We start from the raw sequence: 24,118 nt of genomic DNA, 5'->3' as shown, positions 1-24,118 counted from the left end.
TGCATACCCCTGGAAAAAAATGACATATTACCTCAGAAAACAGTACAACACTTTTTTGAAAATATGGCAACCATATCTGGACTATACTCATTTATATGTTACACCAAGTGTCTAAATCAGTAATCTGTAATAGTTTCATACACTGACCTGTTTTTATTTTATTTTATTTTTGTTTTTTGGGGGGATACTGGGGGTGGGGGTGAAGTAATGGGTTCCTTGATAAGTTCTGTCTATTTACTGTTGGTATATTGACCTTTATTTGTTGATTCTGTTAAAAAATGTATAAAACTGAAAATAAATTATTCCCAAAAAATATATATATTCGTCTATGGCCTCTGCGTCGGTAGATTTAACAAGGATTCCCAACCTGCGTTGTTGATACGTTCTTTATTGGTGACGTGCTGTCAAAGAAGTCTCACTCACTCATTCACTCACACACACACACACACACACACACACACACTCACACACACACACACACACACACACACACAAGTCTCCTCAACGCTCTGCCTTCTACTCACCCACCTGAAAACACTTTCCAAAGTAACGAAAGCGCCTCAAAGACACCGTTAAGAACAACCTGAACAAGGGCTGAAGGGTGGGGAAAAGGGTGTAAACAAACAAAGAAAAGCACCGGAGGAGGTTTCTGTGCAGGAGAGGTTCAGAGGAGCCTGTTCAGAACCGCGGCGGTTCCATGTTCCGCTGTTAGCTTGTCGCGGGGCAGCTGACAGTCAGTGACAGGTTTGCTTGACTGCTGCCGCCTGCAGAACCACATCCACGGCTCATGACGTATAGGGATGGAGCCCGGAGGAGAATGGTGATTGGTCGAAAACTGGAGCTGGAGACGCTATTTGCTGAAGTAGATAGCCCCGATGAGATTTTGTGTGTGTGTGTGTGTGTGTGTGTGTGTGTGTGTGTGTGTGTGTGTGTGCTTGTATGATTTAGTACGATGAAGAGAATGCTCTGCGCTATGAAATTCTGCTCCCTCCTATTTATGTGATGTTTTAGAAATTGGACCTCCGGATGATCACATTGAAATAAAAACTCATGAAATAAACTGTTGTCACCTGGAATATTAGGAATATTAGGATCTCTGCTTTCAGGGTAGTTTGGCGCGAAATTATTTGGATTTTCTTTTACTGTTTGTTTGTTTGTTTGTTTGTTTGTTTGTTCTGTTTGATGGTTCACTCGTGTTGTGCCAGTCATTAAAAACACAAAGACACCAGCAAAGAGACACGGCCACTGCCACTGAATGCTGAAAGTAATTTATTGACAGGTAGCTGAGCAAGACGGAGGCTCTGCTGGTCCTAGTGGGGGTCTTCAGACCCCTCCAGCCATGACCTGTTGAAGCCGTTAGGAGAGATGAGTCACTGACTCCCACGGGAAATGCTGCGCTGGACAGACAGAAATAACACATGTACTCACGTTGTTCATCCATGAGATGTAGGCAGAGACTCGAGTGAAGACGGTGGGTCTCTTCGGGATATTACACCCTCTGCCCGACACAAAGCTGGCGACGCCGTGGACGAAATACTTTCCCCCGACCTTGCAGTTCAATGGGCCGCCAGAGTCACCCTGTTTTGAATGGTTCAGTGTGAGTCAGGTATGGTCACATTCAAGGGAGTATTTCATTTTTAAACTACTTGCGAGTCTTTCATGTCCGCTTGGGCTCATGCGAACACTGCGGATAGTTTTCAGAGTGTTTGTTTAATTATTTAGATATTAGTGTCTTAAAACACGGCCGTCCTCTCTGACAGGTCTTAACGTTTTTCCATAGATTATTTCATTGTCAGCTTATTTCACTTTTCAAACAAAGATATATATTTTTAATCGCACATGTCAACATAGTAGCATTCTTTCGCATTCGGCATCCAAAGGACTTCATCTATCAAACGATGGATGGACATTTTTCAACATTTTGAGTCTAATGTCAGGTCGATGGTTTACAGTTTAATTAATGGGTGTAGTGATGGGATGGTGGGGGTAATATCTACATAATGGCTGACATCTGAATGATAAAAACAAACAACTGTCCATGATGTTTACATGAACTCAAGTAGACACAAAAATCTGTCAACGATAGATTAAAATCAAAACACACATTGGACACACATCACACGATGTTGGAGGCAGAAACAAGATGCAACGTTGTTTTTTTTTTTTTAGACTTACGTGACAGCCAGACAGAGCACCCCCGCCAGCGCACACCATGTTGTTATTGACGGTGGAACCCCACCAGTCGGCACTGGAGCATGTTCTGTAGTCGACCACGGGAAGGAGGGCCTGCTTCAGCCGAACGGACAACCTGCCACCGGCTGGAAAAGATGCCATTTCAGTTTGTTTAATAAACACAATGAATCAAAGGAAAAAAAAACACAAAAAGATCAACTGACTGGCGGTGCGCCCCCATCCGGTGATGTAGCAGCGGTTGTTGTTGGGTAGAACCTGGCCAGACGGAGGCAGAGCGCCCAGGGCCACGTATCTGTTGAGCTTGACATTCCCAGACAGGCGCAGCAGGGCGATGTCATACCTAGAACCCACCACAACGCCACAGTCAAGGAGACGTTTCATTTCCACAATCTTGGCTTTTAAAACTTTCTCTGTAAGTTCCCCAGGGCTCATTTGCCAGCCAATGTTCCTGAGAGACTCGCGGTCCACTGTGATACATTTAAGTCAATATTTCATTTCATAGTAAATCGCTGTGTAACTATACAACAACATTTATTTGTGTACATATAAAATTTTAAATATGCCTTATACTTATGATTGTCCTTGTGTATTTCTAATTGATTTAGTGCTGTACAAATAAAAGTTGATTGATTGATTGACTCATGGATCCATTAACCCTGTATTTCATGTGTGTGCGTGTGCGTGTGCGTGTGCGTGTGCATGTGTATTGCAGCAACCAAGCAAGGTAAACACAGGCTCACGGGGTCCTGCTGGGTTGGATCATCAACAATGATTGCACAAAATATACAAAAATGGCGGCTTGACGCACCAGCTCGTGAACATAGAGGATGGGAATACAGTGCAAACATACCCACTGGACAGGCTTTTTCTGTTCCACTGGGCATGTACGTAAACGCGAGCAACGGGCATGATCTGCTCCCTGCCGCTCTGGGTTTGCAGGTCGTGTTCGCCGGCAACAACACGAAAAGTCCCGGGGCTGCAGGCAACACAATAAAAGGACACACACACACACACACACACACACACACACACACACACACACGTGCACACACACACACACACACACACACACAAGGTCAAGATTATGTTTGAATGCTGCATCGACACATTTGCATCAATGTAATCAATGTAATCAACGTCATCATCATCATCATCATCATCATCATCATCATCATCATCATCAATGACATGTGTCCAGGTGGAGCCTCTATCACTCTCCTCTCCCAATCAATCTTTGACTCCGCCTACTCTGTCCAAACTAGCTCTCATTATGCTTTGTATAGTATGCTCGATATGCATGATGCTGCCGCAGTCTCTGTGTCCCCAGCAGGTGATGACCACTGCGCCAGGAGCTGGATTGTGCTGTCCTGGGGGTCTTGGTGTCATCGCTTCATCCCACCACCAGGCCTAGGACCTGGACTTGTCCTATCGGCAGATTGTCCATCGAGCTAGGCTCTTGCCTTCCAAAGCATGGACACTTACACTTACATTCCACATGGACAGCAGCCTTGAATTATTTCCTATTCTTTGTGTTTATATCCGTTTTGCCTGGTTGGTGTATCTGTTTTTCACTCTGTCCTGTCTGCCACCCTGGCTCACTCTGCTCCTTTCTCTCTTTCTCTGTCTCTCCTCTATCTTTCTACTTCACCCCAACTACTCATAGGCAGATGATGGCCCTCTGGAGTCTGGTTCTGCCCTAGGTTTCTTCCCACAGGGGAGTTTTTCCCAGCCACTGTCGCATCTTGCTAGCTCCGGGGGCCCGGTTGCTTCTCTCTGATTGTATAAAGCGCTTTGGTTGTGATTTAGCGCTGTACAAATAAAACTTTATTATTATTATTATTATTATTATTATTATTATCATCATCATCATCATCATCATCATCATCATCGTCATCCCCACCACACTGGGGTCAGACATTGTCCAGACGTACTCCAGGTGCTCTGAGAAGACAGATCTCACCTGTCCACACAGTGAGCAGCTGTCATAACCCAGTTGCTCTGAATCAGGGTCCCTCCACAGAAGTGTCTTCTTCCAGCCTGCAGAGAGACCTTAAAGGGGAGGAACCAATCAGAATCTCATGTTGCTCTCCTCGCTGTTTACTTCTCCCTGCTGGAGGGCAACCTGATTTGTTTCTACCTGCCACGGCCAGGAGTTGGGTTTGGCCTCCGTCCCGCCTACGACATCTTCTGGGCCGTCCTTGAGGAACACAGGCTCCACTTCAGGGTCCTGCTCTGGATCTGTCTCTGGCTCTGACTCTGCCTCCAGCTCCGCCTCCGCCTCAGCCACCATCTGTGCTGGCTCCGTGTCGTGTTGGGCCAGCACTGGATGAAACACAAGACCTAACTTTACACCCACAGTTGTCATTGTGTGGACAAGAAAACTCCAAAAGGATGGGTCACTAGACTGGTTTATTACACTGGGATACATGGATACATCTGTCAACACTAGGGGCTGCCATGCTGTTTTTTTTTTTTTTGGTAAGGTGATTTTTGTCCTATTGCTATTATGGTATGTAATGTTACAGTTTTTAGCTCATGGATGAATCATCAATTTTTGCTACACTCTGGCTTTTCTCTCAGTTCACACATGGGTCCCTGGACTGATGAGAAAAAAAAGCAACAGGCTGATAATGACCTGCAACCTTCACTTACCGACGACTGCAAGGACCGTCAACAGCAGAAATCTGCGCATGTCTGCAGTGAGTCTGGACAGGAGGTTCCACTCCTCAGCTGCTGAATAAGGAGAGAAATCAGTTAAAGAGCAGCAGCATAAAGCAACCAGAAGACACTTTCTTTTTATGAAGTCCTCAGTGAACCTTTGGATGAAGAGCAACAACACTGAAAAGCAACTAGCTATGGACATCACACCGCGGCAAGTTTACCTTGTGTAATGTAAAGACCAGGTGGAATCAGTTGTGAAGAAGGCCAGGGAGCACTGAGTTCCTCCAAGAGACCTGGGCAACACTCTGACTGTGGCACACTTATAAGGTGTAAAAAAGTGGAAGTGAGCAAAGGCATGGCCTCCCTCATCATGACCAGGCGACTTCAACATCTGCCAACGGCTGCAGATAACGAGATGTTTCCACCGACAAGATCAGCGACTCACAGTATTGGGTAATGCCAGTTGGCAACCGACTCCTCTGAAAATGAACGTACCTTCTTTTGAGCATATAACACACAGAGACGATTCAATGTACATGTACAAATCCATCCATTTTCTATACCCACTTAGTCCTGCTCTCAGGATTACAGGGGTCTGGAGCTGTCATAGAGCAAAGGACAAGTTGACAAGTCACCTGTTTATTGCAGATAGACCAACAAACATACATCCATTCATACTCACAACTGCGGATAGTTCAGAGTTCCCAGTTTGCCTCACATGCTTGTTGTTGAACTGTGGGAGGAAGCTGGAGAACCTGGAGAACATGCAAACTTCACACAGAAAGGCCCCAGGCCAGGAGATCAAACCCGCTAGCCACTGCACCACTGTGTTGATGTTCCAATTAGAAATAAGAAGAATTCAGTCGGTGGGGCTGTGGAAGAAGCCAGAGAAAGGCCCGGGCTTGGGAACTAAACCAGTAACCTTCAGGCTGTGTGACGACAGCGCTGACACCACGCTATGGTGCCATGTCACCAACCTATTTCTATACAAACCAGATGATTTGCTCATTTGTGAGAAACACTCTGTGTTGGTCATGGAGCCTGAACAGTAAGTCTAAGATCAAAATGCAGACATTTTTCTTTCCCACCTTAACAACAGTCACCAGTGTCCTAATATTGAACTTATGGCCTCTGAAGCCTTCCTGTTTTTGCCCCCTTCCAAACATGTGGAAGATCCAACAAAGCAGCAGCTTTCACTGGAGCCAGTAAACAGAGAGGTCAACCAAGTCATCTGCATTAGTCAACAGAAAAAATAAAGACCTTAAAGAGAGAGAACATTTTGGCAAATTTTTTTTGTTGCCACGATCGCTATGGGAACATTGCCTCAACACTGTTGTTTTGAGATCAGGGCAGTGAACGGTTCTGCTCTCACTTTGAATAAACCACTGGCAGTGAGTGACACAGCGGGGCCCCGTTGCACGAAAGGAGGATTCCGTCATCCAAGATGAGTAACTGAGCTGTTCAACTAATCCACAACACATGTGTCCAGGCTTAATCGGCTGCAAGAAGAACACATTCAGGATTTCATCAAGCCAGGTGACACCTATCCTGGATAATTGCGCCCACGTGGTTTGAGATTGACCCCCGTTATCGAGCTCAGAAACGAAAAGGATTCGCCATGACGAGAGCGCCAGCCTTTTCTCCGTCCGAGGCAGAAATGCTCATGGAGGCTTATGAGGAGGAAAAATAACAACTAAAGAATGAAAGGCAACACCACCACAGCGTTAAGACAGAGAGAAAAGTGTGGCAAAGTATTGCGGACCGTCTGAATGCGTCAGTAGTGCACAAATACAAACTCGCTGCTCCGCTTAACCCGTCATGGGTTAACAGAACTCACAAGTTATCAGACAATTGTATGCCCACCATCTCCAGCAGCAAATACAACTGGCCGATTTGGGCAAACAATACAAGAAGAGAAAGATTGAATTCATGTTTATATGGGATGTGGATTTTTATATATGATTCATGGGAAAGTGTAAGTTCTGTTATAAATGATCAAATGATTGCAACATTATCTCAACTGATTTTTCTATTATGATTGAAATTATTCCAAACGTTGAAATAATGACAGTGTTGAATGTGATAACAATGTGCAGTGTTCAGCGGTTTCTATAACTATTGGTTTCTGTTGGTGGAGAGTGTTTACTGAGATAAGGGGTGAGATTAAATAGATCCTGTAATTTAGCCTGGTCTGGAGCAGGCTCACCCCACAGAATAAATCTCCATGGTAATTTATACCATAACATATCCCACTTCCACCTATCCCACTTTTGTGCAACCGCATCACCGATAAGTTGATCCAGGATAACCAAGATATCCCGGCTTAATCCCTTGTCCTTGTTTCGTGCAACGGGCCCCTGGTTAGTAAAGAAATCATTGTTGCGGCCACAGTGATCAGATTTCCACTACTTCTTGTTTTTGATGATGGGAGTAGCTGCACTGAATACGTGCTTTTGAAATCCCTCCACCCAGCAGGCTGCTGATAAGGAGATGTTTACACTGACAAGATCAGCAACTGACCGTATTTTGTAATAACGGTTAGCGATCGTCTTTCAGAACAGGTGTATTTTGTAAGACTGCCATCAGCCAGAGCATCACACAGCCACACAGAGAAATCTAGATAGATGGCTTGAAAATGGGTACACTGCATGCCAGAGACAAGCACCAAGAAGTTTCATTTCTCGTGTTTACGCTGATTCTTTTCATAAAATAATATAAATACATATAAAATACATATAAAAATTTAACGAGGGTTCCAAACCTGCGATGTTGATACGTTCTTTATTGGTGACGTACTGTCAGAGAAGTCTCACTCACACACTCACTCACACACACAGATAACCCTATGTTTAGATACTTCATTAAAATTTGGCACGAGGTCCACAAAAGCCTAGGATTGAAGATGGAATTGTCCCCTAAAACAAAATTATCTTATACCCATTACTCTTAAAAATAAGATCCTGGACCAATGGCATCATAAAGAAATTCAACATTTGGAGGGCTGCTTCGACAATGGACTTTTCATAACATTTGACCATCTGAAGAGGAAATATAACTTGTCCAACCAAACTTTTTTCTGTTATCTCCGATTAAGATCCTTTCTGAGATCTGATTTAGGTTCCGAAATGACCCAGCCTGTTATGAATGATGTTGAGAGGCTTCTTCATGAGAGGAACACACAAAGATTCATTTCTAAGATGTACCACCTGCTGTTGAATGAGAGCCCTAAGCCAGGCTTACATAAGTCCAAGATGAAATGGGAGTCAGATCTGAACATTATAATTAATGAACAACTCTGGGCAGATCTTTGTCAAAATACCATGTCAACTATCATCAATGCCCGATATAGATTAATTAACTATAACATTTTACATCAATTATACCTCACCCCAGAAAACTTACATTCATTTAAATCTGATGTATCAGATAGGTGCTTCAGATGTGGCATTGAAGTGGGTGGTTTTTTGCACTGTATTTGGTTATGTACTAAAGTGACACCCTTCTGGCATGATATCTGCTCCACTTTAACCAAAATCACTGCAGTTGAAGTTCCAGTCAACCCTGAATTGTGCCTATTGGAAAACTTGGCAAGTATTGGTGGCTCGCGAAACAAAACGCAACTCAAATTAATGGGAATTGCTCTATGTGTAACCAAGAAATGCATCATGGTGTCTTGGAAATCTGACTCCCTCCTTTTCATTGATAGATGGTTGCTTGAATGAATAGTTGCATACCCCTGGAAAAAAATGACATATTACCTCAGAAAACAGTACAACACTTTTTTGAAAATATGGCAACCATATCTGGACTATACTCATTTATATGTTACACCAAGTGTCTAAATCAGTAATCTGTAATAGTTTCATACACTGACCTGTTTTTATTTTATTTTATTTTTGTTTTTTGGGGGGATACTGGGGGTGGGGGTGAAGTAATGGGTTCCTTGATAAGTTCTGTCTATTTACTGTTGGTATATTGACCTTTATTTGTTGATTCTGTTAAAAAATGTATAAAACTGAAAATAAATTATTCCCAAAAAATATATATATTCGTCTATGGCCTCTGCGTCGGTAGATTTAACAAGGATTCCCAACCTGCGTTGTTGATACGTTCTTTATTGGTGACGTGCTGTCAAAGAAGTCTTACTCACTCATTCACTCACACACACACACACACACACACACACACACACACACACACACACACACACACAAGTCTCCTCAACGCTCTGCCTTCTACTCACCCACCTGAAAACACTTTCCAAAGTAACGAAAGCGCCTCAAAGACACCGTTAAGAACAACCTGAACAAGGGCTGAAGGGTGGGGAAAAGGGTGTAAAAAAAAAAAAAAACAAAAGCACCAGAGGAGGTTTCTGTGCAGGAGAGGTTCAGAGGAGCCTGTTCAGAACCGCGGCGGTTCCATGTTCCGCTGTTAGCTTGTCGCGGGGCAGCTGACAGTCAGTGACAGGTTTGCTTGACTGCTGCCGCCTGCAGAACCACATCCACGGCTCATGACGTATAGGGATGGAGCCCGGAGGAGAATGGTGATTGGTGAAAACTGGAGCTGGAGACGCTATTTGCGGAAGTAGATAGCCCCGATGAGATTTTGTGTGCGTGTGTGTGTGTGTGTGTGTGTGTGTGTGTGTATGTGTGTGTGTGTGTGTGCTTGTATGATTTAGTACGATGAAGAGAATGCTCTGCGCTATGAAATTCTGCTCCCTCCTATTTATGTGATGTTTTAGAAATTGGACCTCCGGATGATCACATTGAAATAAAAACTCATGAAATAAACTGTTGTCACCTGGAATATTAGGAATATTAGGATCTCTGCTTTCAGGGTAGTTTGGCGCGAAATTATTTGGATTTTCTTTTACTGTTTGTTTGTTTGTTTGTTTGTTTGTTTGTTTGGTCTGTTTGATGGTTCACTCGTGTTGTGCCAGTCATTAAAAACACAAAGACACCAGCAAAGAGACACGGCCACTGCCACTGAATGCTGAAAGTAATTTATTGACAGGTAGCTGAGCAAGACGGAGGCTCTGCTGGTCCTAGTGGGGGTCTTCAGACCCCTCCAGCCATGACCTGTTGAAGCCGTGAGGAGAGATGAGTCACTGACTCCCACGGGAAATGCTGCGCTGGACAGACAGAAATAACACATGTACTCACGTTGTTCATCCATGAGATGTAGGCAGAGACTCGAGTGAAGACGGTGGGTCTCTTCGGGATATTACACCCTCTGCCCGACCCAAAGCTGGTGACGCCGTGGACGAAATACTTTCCCCCGACCTTGCAGTTCAATGGGCCGCCAGAGTCACCCTGTTTTGAATGGTTCAGTGTGAGTCAGGTATGGTCACATTCAAGGGAGTATTTCATTTTTAAACTACTTGCGAGTCTTTCATGTCCGCTTGGGCTCATGCGAACACTGCGGATAGTTTTCAGAGTGTTTGTTTAATTATTTAGATATTAGTGTCTTAAAACACGGCCGTCCTCTCTGACAGGTCTTAACATTTTTCCATAGATTATTTCATTGTCAGCTTATTTCACTTTTCAAACAAAGATATATATTTTTAATCGCACATGTCAACATAGTAGCATTCTTTCGCATTCGGCATCCAAAGGACTTCATCTATCAAACGATGGATGGACATTTTTCAACATTTTGAGTCTAATGTCAGGTCGATGGTTTACAGTTTAATTAATGGGTGTAGTGATGGGATGGTGGGGGTAATATCTACATAATGGCTGACATCTGAATGATAAAAACAAACAACTGTCCATGAGGTTTACGTGAACTCAAGTAGACACAAAAATCTGTCAACGATAGATTAAAATCAAAACACACATTGGACACACATCACACGATGTTGGAGGCAGAAACAAGATGCAACATTGTTTTTTTTTAGACTCACCTGACAGCCAGACAGAGCACCCCCGCCAGCGCACACCATGTTGTTATTGACGGTGGAACCCCACCAGTCGGCACTGGAGCATGTTCTGTAGTCGACCACGGGAAGGAGGGCCTGCTTCAGCTGAACGGACGACCTGCCACCGGCTGGAAAAGATGCCATTTCAGTTTGTTTAATAAACACAATGAATCAAAGGAAAAAAAACACAAAAAGATCAACTGACTGGCGGTGCGCCCCCATCCGGTGATGTAGCAGCGGTTGTTGTTGGGTAGAACCTGGCCAGACGGAGGCAGAGCGCCCAGGGCCACGTATCTGTTGAGCATGACATTCCCAGACAGGCGCAGCAGGGCGATGTCATACCTAGAACCCACCACAACGCCACAGTCAAGGAGACGTTTCATTTCCACAATCTTGGCTTTTAAAACTTTCTCTGTAAGTTCCCCAGGGCTCATTTGCCAGCCAATGTTCCTGAGAGACTCGCAGACAGCCCACTGTGATACATTTAAGTCAATATTTCATTTCATAGTAAATCGCTGTGTAACTATACAACAACATTTATTTGTGTACATACACAATTTTAGATATGCCTTATACGTATGCCCTTTTTACAGTATCTATATATGTATAGTATATACATTATACATATATATACATATATGTATATATATATATAGTGTTTCTTTATTATTTTTTTCAGACAGGGGAGCTTTGAGACGTCTTTGGATGTGATTTAGTGCTGTACAAATAAAAGTTGATTGATTGATTGTACCATTGAACCATTAATGCTGGATTTTATATGTGTGTGTACTGCAGCAACCAAGCAACGTACACACAGGCTCACGGGTCCTGCTGGGTTGGATTGTCAACAATGATTGTACAAAATGTATAAAAATGGCGGCTTGACGCACCAGCTCGTGAACATAGAGGATGGGAATACAGTGCAAACATACCCACTGGACAGGCTTTTTCTGTTCCACTGGGCATGTACATAAACGCGAGCAACGGGCATGATCTGCTCCCTGCCGCTCTGGGTTTGCAGGTCGTGTTCGCCGGCAACAACACGAAAAGTCCCGGGGCTGCAGGCGACACAATAAAAGGACACACACACACACACACATACACACACATGGTCAAGATTATGTTTGAATGCTGCATCGACACATTGGCATCAATGTAATCAACGTCATCATCATCATCATCATCATCATCATCATCATCATCATCATCATCATCATCATCGTCATCCCCACCACACTGGGGTCAGACATTGTCCAGACGTACTCCAGGTGCTCTGAGAAGACAGATCTCACCTGTCCACACAGTGAGCAGCTGTCATAACCCAGTTGCTCTGAATCAGGGTCCCTCCACAGAAGTGTCTTCTTCCAGCCTGCAGAGAGACCTTAAAGGGGAGGAACCAATCAGAATCTCATGTTGCTCTCCTCGCTGTTTACTTCTCCCTGCTGGAGGGCAACCTGATTTGTTTCTACCTGCCACGGCCAGGAGTTGGGTTTGGCCACCGTCCCGCCTACGACATCTTCTGGGCCGTCCTTGAGGAACACAGGCTCCACTTCAGGGTCCTGCTCTGGATCTGTCTCTGGCTCTGACTCTGCCTCCAGCTCCGCCTCCGCCTCAGCCACCATCTGTGCTGGCTCCGTGTCGTGTTGGGCCAGCACTGGATGAAACACAAGACCTAACTTTACACCCACAGTTGTCATTGTGTGGACAAGAAAACTCCAAAAGGATGGGTCACTAGACTGGTTTATTACACTGGGATACATGGAGCCACCAATATAAAGACTTAGATAACTTTGACAAAGACACTGCAGCGGCACATCTGTCAACACTAGGGGCTGCCATGCTGTGTTTTTTTTTTTTGGTAAGGTGATTTTTGTCCTATTGCTATTATGGTATGTAATGTTACAGTTTTTAGCTCATGGATGAATCATCAATTTTTGCTACACTCTGGCTTTTCTCTCAGTTCACACATGGGTCCCTGGACTGATGAGAAAAAAAAGCAACAGGCTGATAATGACCTGCAACCTTCACTTACCGACGACTGCAAGGACCGTCAACAGCAGAAATCTGCGCATGTCTGCAGTGAGTCTGGACAGGAGGTTCCACTCCTCAGCTGCTGAATAAGGAGAGAAATCAGTTAAAGAGCAGCAGCATAAAGCAACCAGAAGACACTTTCTTTTTATGAAGTCCTCAGTGAACCTTTGGATGAAGAGCAACAACACTGAAAAGCAACTAGCTATGGACATCACACCGCGGCAAGTTTACCTTGTGTAATGTAAAGACCAGGTGGAATCAGTTGTGAAGAAGGCCAGGGAGCACTGAGTTCCTCCAAGAGACCTGGGCAAAACTCTGACTGTGGCACACTTATAAGGTGTAAAAAAGTGGAAGTGAGCAAAGGCATGGCCTCCCTCATCATGACCAGGCGACTTCAACATCTGCCAACGGCTGCAGATAACGAGATGTTTCCACCGACAAGATCAGCGACTCACAGTATTGGGTAATGCCAGTTGGCAACCATCTTACAAAACGGGAGCGTTTTGTAAGACTCCTCTGAAAATGAACGTACCTTCTTTTGAGCATTTAACACACAGAGACGATTCAATGTACATGTACAAATCCATCCATTTTCTATACGGTTCTGCTCTCACTTTGAATAAACCACTGGCAGTGAGTGACACAGCGGGGCCCCGTTGCACGAAAGGAGGATTCCGTCATCCAAGATGAGTAACTGAGCTGTTCAACTAATCCACAACACATGTGTCCAGGCTTAATCGGCTGCAAGAAGAACACATTCAGGATTTCATCAAGCCAGGTGACACCTATCCTGGATAATTGCGCCCACGTGGTTTGAGATTGACCCCCGTTATCGAGCTCAGAAACGAAAAGGATTCGCCATGACGAGAGCGCCAGCCTTTTCTCCGTGCGAGGCAGAAATGCTCATGGAGGCTTATGAGGAGGAAAAATAACAACTAAAGAATGAAAGGCAACACCACCACAGCGTTAAGACAGAGAGAAAAGTGTGGCAAAGTATTGCAGACCGTCTGAATGCGTCAGTAGTGCATAAATACAAACTCGCTGCTCCGCTTAACCCGTCATGGGTTAACAGAACTCACAAGTTATCAGACAATTGTATGCCCACCATCTCCAGCAGCAAATACAACTGGCCGATTTGGGCAAACAATACAAGAAGAGAAAGATTGAATTCATGTTTATATGGGATGTGGATTTTTATATATGATTCATGGGAAAGTGTAAGTTCTGTTATAAATGATCAAATGATTGCAACATTATCTCAACTGATTTTTCTATTATGATTGAAATTATTCCAAACGTTGAAATAATGACAGTGTTGAATGTGATAACAATGTGCAGTGTTCAGCGGTTTCTATAACTATTGGTTTCTGTTGGTGGTGAGTGTTTACTGAGATAAGGGGTGAGATTAAATAGATCCTGTAATTTAGCCTGGTCTGGAGCAGGCTCACCCCACAGAATAAATCTCCATGGTAATTTATACCATAACATATCCCACTTCCACCTATCCCACTTTTGTGCAACCGCATCACCGATAAGTTGATCCAGGATAACCAAGATATCCCGGCTTAATCCCTTGTCCTTGTTTCGTGCAACGGGCCCCTGGTTAGTAAAGAAATCATTGTTGCGGCCACAGTGATCAGATTTCCACTACTTCTTGTTTTTGATGATGGGAGTAGCTGCACTGAATACGTGCTTTTGAAATCCCTCCACCCAGCAGGCTGCTGATAAGGAGATGTTTACACTGACAAGATCTGCAACTGACCGTATTTTGTAATAACGGTTAGCGATCGTCTTTCAGAACAGGTGTATTTTGTAAGACTGCCATCAGCCAGAGCATCACACAGCCAGACAGAGAAATCTAGATAGATGGCTTGAAAATGGGTACACTGCATGCCAGAGACAAGCACCAACAAGTTTCATTTCTCGTGTTTACACTGATTCTTTTCTTAAAACTTTAGGTTTACAAATAAGAACCCGTCCAGCAGGTACCATCACTGTTGATGTCCGGGGTAGTGTACTGGTACTGACGTGATCAAGATGGAGTCAACTGAGACCAAGACACTACCAAGACCAACGGGTTGTGAGACTACAACAAGACAAGACCAGGATGTTGGGGGCCAAGACAACACAAAAATTGTCTTGAGGCCAGTCTGGGGTTTGGAGTTGTTTAATAGTGTACTTAATGAGTTTTGAGGGAGGGAGACCTGTACAGATTAGCTCAAGATTTTGAATAAATTGCACTGAACTGGGTCATGGGTTCGATCCCCAGGCCTGAGGCCCCCCGTGTGTCTGGTTGGATTCTCTCCAGGTCCTCCTGCTTCCTCCCACAGTCCAGAAACCTGCATGTGAGGCAAATTGAGAACTCTAAATTGTCCATAGGTGTGAGTGCGAACGGTTGTTCGTCTTTTAGCGTGGCCCTGCAATAAAATGCCAACATGTCTGAGGTGTAACCCTGTCTTTGCCCTATGACAGCTGGGATTGGGTCTAGCAAATCCCTGCGACCCTGACTGCAGGAGAGAGGGGGGGGATAGAAGAGGGATTCATGGATGGTTCTGGGACAGGATGTTCTGTGTTACACCTGCTTGAGGGGTGTGTTTCAGTCAGAAAAGACGCCGGTTTGTTCTGTTTCCAGGTGTCGTTTTATTGGTGACAAGTTGTTCTGTTACACTGTCTGAACAGCTACTGAGTGTTTCTCATCTACCAAACACAAACATTCCCTCAGCGCCCAGAAGATGGAGGCCAGGTTGGGGTTCAATACACGGGTTTTAGGAACCCGGGGAAGTGGCCTCGTTACACGCACACACACGCACACAGGCACACACTCAGGTGAAGCATGGACGGTCAAGTACAAGTGGAGGGCTTTTGTTGTTTCTTCAGTCTTCAGAGCCGCGAGCCACCGGAGTGCAGTGGCGACTCTCGGCCAGCAGGGTTGGATAGTCAGAGGGACAAAGCCATGTCACGCTCCTCCACCAGCTCAGCCGCTGTGGCGTCCATCTTCTTGCGGGAGAAGTCGTTGATGGGGAGCCCGTCCACGATCTTCCAGGTCTTGTCCTGTGGCAGGCGACAGCGTGAGGAGACAGGCGGCAAAAAAGTGCCATGGAGTACGTCAGGACATCAGCTGAGCGGACGAACTCACCTTGATCTGGACGGGGAAGGAGTAGATGAGGTCCTCTGCGATGCCGTAGGAGTTTCCGGCAGCGTAGACACCCATGGAGATGAACTCACCCTGTCAGGAGAGGAAGAGTCACACCAGGAGTCAGCAGTTTTAAAAATACATTTTTAAGCGGTGACTGTGACATCACTCCACCACTAGATGTCACAGTGGTACACTGCAATGTGCACAACCCACACTCCCTGACAAAAAACCAAATACAACTTGTAACTTTAAACTTTAATAAGCTGTACACGTTCTGGTTTTAAATACAGCTCCAAGGTTGGTCATGGATGTGAGTGGATACCGGACTGCCAATATGGCATTGCAGTGATTTTTATCCAGTGGCAAATCGAGGCACTGTAAAAGGCATTTTTCCCAATAGACCACAATACAAAGATTAATGCCTGTTGACAGGGACAACCTTTGACCTGAAACACTGAAAAAACGTTAATAATAAGTCTTTCTATTGTAGACTTTTAAGTTCTGGACTCTTTCTGGAAAAAAATTTATAGAGGCTAGAAAAGAGTTTTCTATTCCCTGCGTGACATCACAGCATCCTATGTGCTCCGGTGTCTCGGCTTATTCCGATTTGCTCATGCGTCCTGATGCATCGTGTGTGTTACAGAGTAAACGCACTAAATGCCACATGCTTTGATGGGCCCCATAATGCGGAAGTAACCGGGAAGCCGGTGCACTGACCTCCTTGGTGCCAAACCAGATGTTCCTCATGTGGTCGCAGATGGCCTTGGCGGCGGACATGGCGCTGGAGAGCTTCCTGGCCTTGATGATGGCGGCGCCACGCTGCTGCACCGTCTGCAAGGAGAACGAGGAGAAGAGTTCAGAGGACGGAGGGACGGAGAGAAGGGGAGGAGCGGCGGAGAGGCTCTAGGGGGCGCTCACCGAGATGAAGTCTCCTCTGAGCCAGGCCTCATCCTTGACGGCGTCGTACGCGTCTGTCTCGGCACCGTTGACGTCGACCTTGGCGTGGTGCACGTCGGGGTACTGGGTGGAGGAGTGGTTCCCCCAGATGATGACGTTCTTCACCTTGTCCGAGGAGACGCCACAGCGCATCGCCACCTGCAGGAGGATGGAGGTTAAGCGCATCAAGTACTCCACTCCTGCTGTGTGTTTGTATGAGTCTGTGTGTGTGTGTGTGTGTGTGTGTGTGTGTGTACCTGGGAGCTGGCTCTGTTGTGGTCCAGTCGGGTCAGGCAGGAGAAGTTCTGTTTGGGGATGGATGGAGCCGACTTGGCGGCCACCAGACAGTTGGTGTTCGCCGGGTTTCCCACCACCAACACCTAGTGTGAAAATCAAACATCCCATTTCAGACACATACACACTCCCTCCCTCCCTCTCTCCCTCCCTCTCTCCCTCCCTCTCTCTCCATCCTCACCATCACTTCTTCATGGCTCCTTCATATTGGGTTTGGTTTTTAATAGATTCGAGCCAACCGGTTTCCCTGTGCTGCCATCTGCTGACCGCTTTACCGCATTGCAGCCCAGTTAATGTGTTTCAGATTAGCCCAGACTTTGCACTGAGGGACTCTTACTGGAGTGTGTGAGCGTGTGTTCTGGAGGATCACAGTCCGTGACCTCCACGCTGGGGGCCCCAAGCTGACCTTTGCACCGCAAACAGCTTGAAACCCACACAGAGGAACTTTGGCCGGGAGCCTCGGCGTGACGGCAGATGCTGGTTGAGCACTTTCACTTCCCCCTGCAGGCACGTGGCCCGTCGCTCTAGAACCGGAACCCTGCCAGGTGGCTTACCTTCACGGTCTTCTTGGCAAACTTGTCCAGAGCGGCACCCTGGACCTTGAAGATGTTGGTGTTGGCCTTCAGCAGGTCCTTCCTCTCCATGCCCTCCTTCCTGGGCATGGAGCCCACCAGGATGGCGGCGTCGCAGTCCTTGAAGGCCTCGTCGGGGCTGGCGGTGGGGAGAACCTCTGCAGGAGGAGGAGGAGGAGAGGAGTTTAGAGCTGGAACTTCTTCCAGATGGCGAGACACTCGAGATTCATTCAGCGACTCCGCACATTACAACATGGTTTAGCCCAGCGTTTCTCAACTGGTGGGTCACAGAGCCGTTTTGATTGGGTCGCTGCGTCGCGGGCAGCCCCCCACTCCCTGCCTGTTTTTTGTTTTTTTCTTATTAAGGAATTTTAAAATATATAAAGACATAGGTAGAGATAGAGAAAATGTTGGGAATTAATTTTGCAGGACACACAATTCAATGCAATAATTCAATGTATTTACTAGACATGATAGAAGGTGGGCTAGCGCTCATATTTTTGTGGAATAAATCTGAGTAGTGAGTTCATTATCAGGGAGTGTTTCTCCTTCATTCAGGTCTCATTGGTCTCATCAGATAAACTGCTGCTGATAAGATGTGCTTTGAGTGGCTCCGCTATCGGACTGGACTTCAGCCGAGAGGAGGGTGGTGATGGTGGTAGGGTCAGTCCCCTCACCTCCCTTCCCCTCCCCTCCAACCTACTGCTCATTGAGCTGCAGTGGCTCCATCACCAGCAGCCAATCAGAAGCCTCATTTCGGACCCTCCCACTTGCCCGCCCGCCCCCCCCCCTCTCCAGACAGCAGTTGGGAAGTTCGAAGGACAAATGATTCTCACACGCATGCACACACAGGACCCACCCCTCAGCAGTGGGAGGGCACAATCCTGCAGCTCCATCACGACTCCTTCCAGCACCGGCACCATGGGGGGGATGTCCAGCAGGACCAGGACGATTGGCTGCAAATCACATTGAAACTCTTCAGAGGAGGTCATCACTTTGGGTAAAAGGTACGAACAAAAGTCAAAAAGAACTACGCTGGAAAAAGTGTTTCTTTTGTAAAATGACAGAGACAAACACGCATCAGGTAGCTTCTCCTGCCATCAGGAAATCAAGCTTGCTGCCTCCACACTCGAAATAGTTTGAAGGCTACTTTCATGAAAAAAGAACAAAAAACAATAATAGCAAAATCCAATTGTGCTCTCGCAATGACTGATGAGCACTGGCGACCTTGACAACAAAACACATTCTTTGTTTCCCCATTCCCCACTTTGCTGCAAAACCCGTGCGTCGGTGCTGAGCTGCCCTCTGATGGCATGGAGGCATCCCGGAGGCATGACCATGCTTTATTCATGGTGAGTCCGTTATGTAACCGCGCAGCAGCCAGATGCCGGAGCGCCGGTCGGCTGCAGCTTATGCAACCAGAGCTCAGTCTCACCTGGTCTTTGCCGAACACATCTCCCTTTGCGATGCTGTACAGCAGGGAGTAGGCGATCTGGCCAGCGGCGCCGGTCACCACCACACGGATCGGTTCAGCCTGAACACACACACACACACACACACACACACACACACACACACACACACACACACACACACACACACACACAGAGTTATTTGGGACAAGGTTTTAGTACATAAATTGAACCAACAGACCTTAAAACTTATGCAGGAACTCTACAAAACACCAGCATTAATCAACGTAACCCCATTTTCAAAATGGCAAAAATCAAAAATGCGTCCTCATGCCGAGGCGACAGTGAGTGACGTAGAGTTCCGGTTCGAGACCACGTGAGAAAATTGTTCTCAATCTTTCATTCGGCCGTGCAGCAGCGGCTTAACGCGCTTTTGTGACCGATCACGCAAATCCCCCGGCGTGCGGAGGAATGAATGAGGAAGGGGGAGGAAGCAGTGAGACAAGGGCGATACTTAATTGCAAAAACAACAACAATAATAACGATCCCTCAAGGCAGATTGTGTCTGGAATGACTTTCGTCAGCTACCACGTTTCACGTTCCGCAAGTTCTGCCACCGAGGCGTTAACGTCCACTTCTTCTTCTTTAATTAGCACATTCGGAACGACGAACGCTTGCGATGCCGTGATTGGTTCCCGCAAGGCCGAAGGGAACAAACAGTGCTGGTGACGTAAGAGAAACGACGCCGCTGATCGGCGGCCTCAGCCTGCTCATTAAAATGGAGGCGGACGTGTGAATGTGCACCACAACAAAATCCGTGTCCGTTTATTAATTATTTAGCGGCGTAAATAAGGGTAATCTGCAGGCTTCTCATGCGATGACGTCCACGGCCAGTTGTGCAGCGAGCCAACGGCGCCACGCACTTGGCCTCGTTACGTTGCACGCGCAATGCAAAACAACCACACACAAAAAAAACACGACAAATGTTGAATGTCTAGCGTCAAGACATCGACCTGTGAACGATGGCCCTACTGTTAACTCGGCAACGTCAGAACCGAATCGTCGCGATTCCGATCTATTTTCGAATCAACACGGAGTTCTGATTTAAATTCTATTAACTATTTTTTTTTTTTTTTTCGTGTTGGACTGACCGACCGACCGCACCGGACATGCACGACCTTACCATCGGTGCTAGTGAGGAGGAGATGCTCGGGTTGTGCCTGCTTCCCTGCTCGGAGTCGGGACTGGACGGTAGGTCACCTCTGTGGCGCTGCTGTAAAGTCATGCGGTGAAAAACGAGTCGTGCGGCGCAGCGCGACGGGAGTTGTAGTCCGTCAACGGCACAGGATCGGATATGCACGAGCGGCTCGTTTCGGCGAGCGGGACACACTCTCCCGTGATGCACCGCGCTCGTCTCAACCGCGCCCCCAACCCCCTCCCGAGAGAGGCTCGCCCTGGAAAGGGTCCGCGTGAACTGGACTCGGGGAAAGCGCACTTTGGCGACATCTTGTGGTAAAGTAGATGAACCGTATGAGTTGTGTGTACTCGCAGACAGACAGACATTTCATATGTAAATAAATGTCTATAAATTAGGGGGAGATACAGATTAAAAAAAGAGTGCACTGTAACGTGTGTGAGTTTGATGGATAAGTGTAAGTTATGAAATACTATAAAATAATGGAAGAAATTCTAAATAGATCTAGATCCGGCAGAGGAAAGGAAGCAGTACTCAATCGTTCACAGACAAAGGTTTGTAAAGTGTAACCATTACCCATGTATCTTGTGATTTGCACCTGGATACAACAAACAATATGTACAGAGTGCACTTGAGGTTCAGTCCTTAGTCTTTATAGATGGACGGTCTGGTCCACCTTCAACAGTTATCACAAACCAAATTTTATGTTACAGAAGAGAGCCATAAGAATAATTAATAGAGAAAAAAAAACATACACACTCATTATTCATAAAATCACGGGCCCTCAAATTCAGTGATTTGGTAGACCTCAAAACTGCACTGATTATGTTTAAAAAAAAAAAAAAAAAAAAAAAAATCTGCTTCCAGAAAAAAATCCAGAAGTTGTTTAAGGTCGGAGTTAGTCAGTACCATATCAGAGGGGTTTGCATGTTTCAAAAAGAAATGTAAAACAAAGAAGTATAACAGTAAATTATGTAAACTAGTGGAATGATTTAAAAATAGAAATTAAACCATGTAAAACACTCCACATGTTCAAAGCAATATTTAGAAATATCATTAGTAAATACAACAAAAATTATGAACACAAGTACCATTACCAGTAGTACGACTGTTGTTGTTGTGCTACTGTTAATGTTGCAAATTATCATTATTACTATTATTTATCTTACTTCTTTTTCATCTCGTCTTTCTCCTACTTTATTAATGCAAGAGGGGTGGGCAGAATAAGCAAAGCCTTCAGCCTACACCTTTTTGGTCGATGTATATTATTATAATTATTGTTTTGTTTAATTTACAATGCAGGTACGATATTGAAAACCGACCGAAATAAACTCACTAAACAGGCCCAAAGGAAAACACCTGGCCTGGATAAAAACTTATGTGTATCCACTTCCAAAAATAAGTCCCATAATGACAATTACTAAATGCAGAGAATTAATACATTTGAAATAATTGAAATCAAAATTGTATTACAACCTTGCAATCTAAAAAAAAACAAAAAAAAAAAAAACGAGACACGGTTAAATCTAGTTGCAACCAATAACGTGACGTTCATGAAGTCTGTAAATCGCGACTATTACAGACGAACGCATTTATAAGGCTACGGATAGCACACATGGCATTTACCGATTCCTTTCACACAACTCAATCATTGCGAGTCGTTCGCGTTGTCGCTCGTACGAGTGGCATCTGCAGGTTGAGAGCACAACATTTAGAAGCGATCACGAACCGAGAGATTTTATAATATCTCAAATGAAACGCGCCCAGCGTTAACGCCGTAAACACCGGTGCGCCAAATTTAATCTCGCTAACCGAGAACGCGAGAATCGTAATTGTCGCGAGATTTCTCGTGTCGCTAGGGCAACGAAAAGTAAACGGAAGCTGGGTTACAGTAACCTTTTCTGAGCCATTTCAAGTCAGGCCTCGGATCTGGATCAATTTGTGACTGAGAAATCCATCCACACCCTCTAACCACAAAACAAACAAACAAACAAACAAAACTGTGAGGGTGAACAAAAATGTCTATTCTGCAGCGTGCAAATGCAACACTGGCCTTTCAGTATCCCCAAAATCATTCAATTTCCCAAAACCTAGCATGTTTGGGGATGAAGAGCATTTCAAAATAACATATTCCATGAAGCTCTCTGGAATCCTTCCTGACTTTCAACATCGTTCAACTATTTGTAACTACAATTTAGGAGATTAACTCCATTAGATAAACAAGAAGGAAGTAATGTTTTGTATATGTTTCACAAACACTTCATCGTTGTTGCTGCCGCTGTCGTTGCTGAAACTACAGTATCGGCCACAAGGCTTACATTGTCATGTGTTGGGTTTAAAATATTCTCTTTCAGAACATCAGATTTGTTCCTCCACAGGTATGGATGTGCATATGTATCGTTGTATGCCTCTGTGGGTTGGCCCTGTGCTGAACTGGAAACCCAGCCTTCTAAGCCAGACCTCTGGGACGTGCTCCAGTCCTGCAACACTGAGTGCAGTACAGGTTGCTGGAGAATGGATTCATGAATGAATAACATCTAACCCCAGTTGTCAAAGTCTCTCTGGATGAAAGCCTGAGAGAGAGAGACAAAAAAAAAACAACAACAACAACCCCAAAATACTTCTTGAAGCCTACCAAAATCGAACAGATATGTTTGGACAAGTAGTAATTCTCTTGTAGTTGATCCCTTACTTTCTCATGTCATCATGTCATCATACCCATCATTGATTTGTGCTGGGTCTATATGTGCAGAAGCTTTTCAAACAATAAACTTTTCAGGTCTCCTACATTTTCTCATCCAGTGTTAGTTAGTGTTTGGTATCATGCTCGAGGATAGGAGGGCGGTGGCGGAGATGTCCTTCCGCTGACTGCACCAAGTTGCAGGGTTCACGCCGTGGCTCGTCAGGGCTGTTGTGTCTGCCGCAGGTAAATCTTGACAAGGCTGAGCCGTCGGATCAGAGTGTGTTTATATAGCACGTCGGCAGGGAGTTCAGACATTACGCACGAGATTTAAACTCCACAAATTTAGTTCTGTATTGATGACTGCTGACAAACATTATTTCCTGCACCGCTGATGTACGCATGACATCTTGTCAGGCAGCCACTCCCTGACTGGAGAAAGAGGAGCTGTTCCTGCAGAGAGCCTGGACAGCTTTGGTTTCGGACAGTTGAGGTAAACTTCCCGCCTATCAAGGACACCGGCAGCCATTTTGGATCACTTTTAAGGGTTCAGTGCTTTGCAGGCAGCAGTCCAGACCGGAGCTGCTGGCAGGAGCTGACCACGGTGCTGATACCCAAAAACAAGCTAGCGGTGAGATAAGGAGCACAACCGGAAGCCCCATCGCAACCTTTCAAAATACATGATTTTCGCTTTTTAGTGTATATGATCTTGTGTTTGTGTATTGGTTGTGCATTTTTTTTCCACTTTCACATTTCAAAGTTTGTATAGACATGTTTAAAAAAATAAATAAATAAAAAATGCTTGGAGATGCTTTGAAAACTCTTGTCGATGGCCTAAGCTCCAATATAGTAATAGCCATAAGTAATTAAGTCAGTACATTTTTTAAACTAACTGTGATGGACGGACAGTGTTTTGTTCATTCAAGAAAATATAACTACGTATCTGTTCATTTCACTAATTATATGCCATGTTTTGCAATGGAGTATAGAGGGATGTGCATTTTTAAGTGGTCAATGTTTGTTGCAAGATTAACAAACTGCCTAGATGTAATTATCTGTTGCTATATGAAACTTAATCTTAATTAAGA

At 45.3% G+C, this 24,118-nt stretch overlaps 3 protein-coding genes across 7 annotated transcripts; all 3 read right to left on the bottom strand.

Annotated features, from left to right (window-relative positions):
• Positions 1 to 1,252: 1,252 nt before the first annotated feature.
• LOC142903358 (elastase-1-like) lies at positions 1,253 to 5,238 on the bottom strand. Of its 3 annotated transcripts, none has more exons than XM_076048928.1 (9): positions 5,076 to 5,238; positions 4,846 to 4,926; positions 4,331 to 4,515; positions 4,154 to 4,242; positions 3,044 to 3,169; positions 2,397 to 2,533; positions 2,176 to 2,318; positions 1,417 to 1,578; positions 1,253 to 1,331 (listed from the first exon to the last, which is right to left on the bottom strand). In XM_076048928.1, exons 1-9 carry the CDS (start codon positions 5,224 to 5,226, stop codon positions 1,311 to 1,313), a joined length of 1,095 nt encoding a protein of 364 aa, XP_075905043.1. In that variant the 5' UTR covers positions 5,227 to 5,238; the 3' UTR covers positions 1,253 to 1,310. The 3 variants fall into 3 exon arrangements, with proteins under 3 accessions (XP_075905043.1, XP_075905045.1, XP_075905044.1); XM_076048930.1 differs by having other exon boundaries at positions 1,253 to 1,344; positions 1,429 to 1,578; XM_076048929.1 differs by having other exon boundaries at positions 4,846 to 4,923.
• Positions 5,239 to 9,840: 4,602 nt separating this feature from the next.
• LOC142903231 (elastase-1-like) lies at positions 9,841 to 13,199 on the bottom strand. Of its 3 annotated transcripts, none has more exons than XM_076048756.1 (9): positions 13,037 to 13,199; positions 12,807 to 12,887; positions 12,244 to 12,428; positions 12,067 to 12,155; positions 11,707 to 11,832; positions 10,980 to 11,116; positions 10,760 to 10,902; positions 10,005 to 10,166; positions 9,841 to 9,919 (listed from the first exon to the last, which is right to left on the bottom strand). In XM_076048756.1, exons 1-9 carry the CDS (start codon positions 13,185 to 13,187, stop codon positions 9,899 to 9,901), a joined length of 1,095 nt encoding a protein of 364 aa, XP_075904871.1. In that variant the 5' UTR covers positions 13,188 to 13,199; the 3' UTR covers positions 9,841 to 9,898. The 3 variants fall into 3 exon arrangements, with proteins under 3 accessions (XP_075904871.1, XP_075904874.1, XP_075904873.1); XM_076048759.1 differs by having other exon boundaries at positions 9,841 to 9,932; positions 10,017 to 10,166; XM_076048758.1 differs by having other exon boundaries at positions 12,807 to 12,884.
• Positions 13,200 to 15,421: 2,222 nt separating this feature from the next.
• On the bottom strand, positions 15,422 to 20,403 carry LOC142903232 (malate dehydrogenase, cytoplasmic-like). Its single transcript, XM_076048760.1, has 9 exons — positions 20,339 to 20,403; positions 19,179 to 19,277; positions 18,603 to 18,699; positions 17,726 to 17,901; positions 17,135 to 17,257; positions 16,860 to 17,036; positions 16,659 to 16,772; positions 15,942 to 16,031; positions 15,422 to 15,856 (listed from the first exon to the last, which is right to left on the bottom strand). Exons 1-9 carry the CDS (start codon positions 20,339 to 20,341, stop codon positions 15,743 to 15,745), a joined length of 993 nt encoding a protein of 330 aa, XP_075904875.1. The 5' UTR covers positions 20,342 to 20,403; the 3' UTR covers positions 15,422 to 15,742.
• Between the last annotated feature and the right edge of the window lie 3,715 nt (positions 20,404 to 24,118).

This window comes from Nelusetta ayraudi, unplaced genomic scaffold, assembly GCF_046127955.1.
Source record: "Nelusetta ayraudi isolate G7.1 ecotype Tasmania unplaced genomic scaffold, CSIRO-AGI_Nayr_v1 ptg000109l, whole genome shotgun sequence".
NCBI classification, from domain to species: Eukaryota; Metazoa; Chordata; class Actinopteri; order Tetraodontiformes; family Monacanthidae; genus Nelusetta; species Nelusetta ayraudi.
This window is presented reverse-complemented; position numbering and strand designations above follow the sequence as displayed.